This window comes from Arachis ipaensis, chromosome B03 (assembly GCF_000816755.2).
Source record: "Arachis ipaensis cultivar K30076 chromosome B03, Araip1.1, whole genome shotgun sequence".
NCBI classification, from domain to species: Eukaryota; Viridiplantae; Streptophyta; class Magnoliopsida; order Fabales; family Fabaceae; genus Arachis; species Arachis ipaensis.
In genome coordinates, this window is record NC_029787.2 from 105,476,160 (window position 1) to 105,480,227 (window position 4,068).

A 4,068-nucleotide genomic window follows, 5' to 3' on the forward strand; every position below is an offset into this window, starting at 1 on the left:
CTTTAGTGGGAATCTTCTTGTTCCTCCAGTCCTTGGGTACCTTCTTCTTGAGACCTCCTCCCTCCTTGGTGGGTGACGAATACCCAACACCAAATTTAGGTTTGATGTTAGGGAAATTGTATTGGCTCCCACCAAAGGAGGAGGCTTAAGCAATGAACTCTGCATGCAAGTATCTCCTTCTCTAGAGAGTGATGAAGGTTTAAAAACCTTGAATACTAGGTAGTCCTCATGCATCCTCAGAACCAATTCACCTCTTTCAACATCAATCAGAGCTCTCCCAGTGGCCAGGAATGGTCTTCCTAGGATGATGGAGTCATTTGCATCCTCTCCCATATCAAGTGTCACAAAATCTGCATGGAGGAAAAGCTCTCCAACCTTAACTAAGACATTCTCCGCTAGCTCATGTGCCTACCTCAGAGATTTATCTGCGATCTACAATGCTATCCTTATAGGCTGTGCCTCTTGAATTTGCAGCTTCTTCATCACAGACATGGCTATCAGATTGATACTTGAGCCAATATCACAAAAGGCTTTGTCAAAAATGATATTTTTAATAGTACAAGAAATCTGAAAGCTCCCTAAATTCGGCATCTTCTTTGGCAGCTTGCTCTGAATGAGTGCACTACATTCCTTGATCAGGACCACTGTTTCATCTCCTTTTAAAGCCATCTTCTCAAAGAGTAAGCATTTCATGAATGCAGCATAGGAAGGCTTTTTCTCCAGAATCTCAGCAAAAGGAATGTTGATCTGTAACTTTTTAAAGACCTCCAAGAACTGAAAGAACTGCTTATCCCTGGTCTCCTCTTGGAGCTCCTGAAGGTGTGATACTTCAGGCTCTAGTATAGGTGCCCTAGGTGGGGCGTATGACAGTGTAACTTCAGCCTTTTCTAGAGCATCTTTCTCTTCTGACCCCTTAGCAACTTGCACCTCCTTCTTCATCATGGATTCGTTAGCCATTGTGAGGGCCTTACACTCTTCTCTTGGGTTAGTTATTGTGTCACTGGGGAGAGTGTTAGGAGGCCTCTCAAGTATCCTCTTACTCAACTATCCTACTTGCATCTCCAAGTTTCTTAGTGAAGCTCTAGTCTCCTGCATAAAACTATAAATACTCTTGGAGAGCTCAGCAACTATAAAGGCCAGGTCAGAGTTACTCTGAGAGTGAGTGGATGTCTGCTGTGGCTAAGAAGCTTGAAATTGGCGGTTATTGAAATTATTGAACTTGTTCTGATTGAAACTGCCTTGAGAGTTGTTGTTGAAATTTGGCTGAGGATTTTGGGGTTGCTCTTTCCACCCAAAGTTGGGTGATTCCTCCATCCCTGATTGAATGTATTCGAATAAGGATCATTATTGGGATTTCTGGAGGAGTTGTCCATATAATTAACTTGCTCAGGAGTGGTTTGAACATAACCAATTAACCATAATTCTCCTCTTGGTTGAAGCCACCACTCTTGTCGTAAGATACATCTTCAGTATTAACAGCTGAGACTTACATCCCACTCAAGTGCTGAGTAATCATACTGTTTTGTTGTGACATGATCTTGTTCTGAGCTAGAATGACATCCAGGGTGTCCACCTCCATAACTCTTTTCTTCACAGGATTCCTCTCAGAAGAGTATAGATATTGGTTGTTAACAACCATCTCAATAAGCTGATTAGCCTCTTCAAGTGTCTTCTTCATGTGCAAAGAACCTCATGCGGAATTGTCCAGAGATATTTTTTCCATTTCAAAGAGACCATCATAAAAAATCTGCAGCTTGGTCCAGTCTAAAAACATATCTCAGGGACACTTCCTGACCATCTGCTTGAATCTTTCTCAAGCTTCATAGAAGGTCTCACAATCTCTCTGCCTGAAAGTCTGAACATCCACCCTCAGTTTAGTCAGCGTCTGAGGTGGGAAGAATTTGGTCAGAAATCCATTGACCACTGATATGTGCCAAATATCGATTTGGAATTTCTCCTCAACAAAAGGATCGCTTCGTTGCAAGTATAGTTCTAAACCAACAATTGACCCACATCAGAGTTTAATTTTGTTTGTCACAATGCAAACCAATAATAATCGATAGTATTTAAATCTTGGATTGTCTCTAAAAGGAATTGTAGTGAGGTATGTATATTATCGGTTATGAGATTCACAGGGGTGGTTTGCGGATAAGAAGACAATAATCTAAATGACAATAAAATAAAGAAAACAACTAAAGATAATAAATACTAAAGAGGCATTCATGGCAAGAATTGAGAATTAAGGTTTTCTATCCTAGTCATTAATCATAACACCATAATTATCAAGAGTTAAGCCTATTACGTTATCTCCATATCGGGAGAAGATCAATTAGGCATAATTAACCCCAATCTATAAGTAGTATCAATGAAAACAAGATTAAATAACAACTCTAGATCACCAATCTAAGTTGGGTGTTAATGACTCAAGATTACCTAATTTCTCTTTCCAAGCCAAGAATGCTCAAAATCTACTTTAAAATCCAACCAAGCATTTTATCAAACACTTGTAAGGCATAAAAAATGAAAGCATATTAAATTGTAAGGATAATAAAATCTATAACTACTAAATGCAAAAAACTAATAATAACAACTCAATTAAACACCAATAAACATAAAAATATCAAATTACATTAAATGAAATTAAAAGTAACAAAGGTTCATGAAACTAAAAGTGACACAAATGAGAAATTAACAAGATAAACTAAGGAAATTAAGGTAATAGAACAAGGAAAGGTAAAAAAAAAAACTAGATGAAAACAAGAATTAAAACCTAAATCTAAGAGGAAATTAAACTAAAAACCCTAAATTCTAGAGAGAAGAGGGAGCTTCTCTCCCTAGAAAATGCCTAAAACATGGTTCCTAAGCTACTTTAATTGCTCCCCCTTGTTCCTTCTTGAATTTGGTCTCAAATACTTTAGAAATGAGTTGGATTTGGGTTTGAATGAGCTCATAAATCAGCAGCCATGTTTTCTTTAAGTGAGTCACGTGCCGAGTGCCATGTGTACACGCCATGTCACGTGTACGCATGGCCTAACGAAATCGCCACTCACGCGTACGCGTGAGGCATGCGTACACGTGGCCATGAATTCCACCAAATTCTCATTTTTTTCAAGAATTCTCCACTTTGCATGCTTTTTCTTCACTTCTTCAATCCAATCTTTGCCTTCTAAGCCTGGAATCACTTAACAAACACATCAAGGCATCGAATGGAATTAAAGTGAATTAAATTTAGCAAATTAAGAGTCTAAAAAGCATGTTTTCAATCTTAAGTGCAATTTAGGAGAAATTCACAAAATCATACTATTTCATTAAATAAATGTGAGATAAGTTGAAAAAATCCACTAAATTCAACACAAGATAAACCCTAAAATTGGGGTTTATCAACCACCTTGTCCTAAGAATCCAAGCTCTCTTTGGACTGATTATCCAGCCACTGCTTTGCTCTATCCCTCATAGCAAATGGGAAGAGTATGAGCGTATAGACTTCGGGATTCACTCCATTAGTCTTCACAGTGTCACAAATCTGCAGGAAATTGGTGGATGAATAGATTTGGATCCTCCTGTGGGAGTCCATGAAACTGACAGTTTTACTGTACTAGAGTGATCAACTGTGGCTTCTTTTCAAAATTGTTTGCACCTATAGGAGGTACAGCAATACTGCACCCATAAAAATTAGGAGTGGGAGCAGTGTTAGAGCTCAGCGTCCTCCTAGCTTGCTCATTACCATTTGGATTCCCACCATTAATATTAACAACATTATTGTGATTGTTGGGATCTATGGCTTCCTTCTCAAAAGTATCCCTGAGATTCTCACCGGCTCTGTAAGCTCTAACTTATTGCAAACGCCGCATCAAGTTCCTCTCAGGTTCAGGACCAAAATCAAGAAGGGGTTCTTTATCCCTGTTCCTGCTCATAAACAAACAGAAAACAAAAAAAAGTGAGAATATCTACGTCAGAGTGTAGAGAGCTCCCAGTGAGATATCCAATGTAAAAAGAAATAAAATAAAACAAGGAAAGCAATTAAACTGAAAAATTCAAAAACCACTAAAAAAAAGTAGCTAGCAATTT

General features: G+C 38.3%; 1 protein-coding gene across 1 annotated transcript; it reads right to left on the reverse strand.

Moving 5' to 3' along the window:
• Nucleotides 433-957, reverse strand: LOC107633488. Its single transcript, XM_016337108.1, has one exon. It carries the CDS (start codon nt 955-957, stop codon nt 433-435), a length of 525 nt encoding a protein of 174 aa, XP_016192594.1.

Excerpts from the sequence above, each read along its gene's own strand:
- LOC107633488 (XM_016337108.1), bottom strand. The coding sequence starts at position 957 with ATGGCTAACGAATCCATGATGAAGAAGGAGGTGCAAGTTGCTAAGGGG.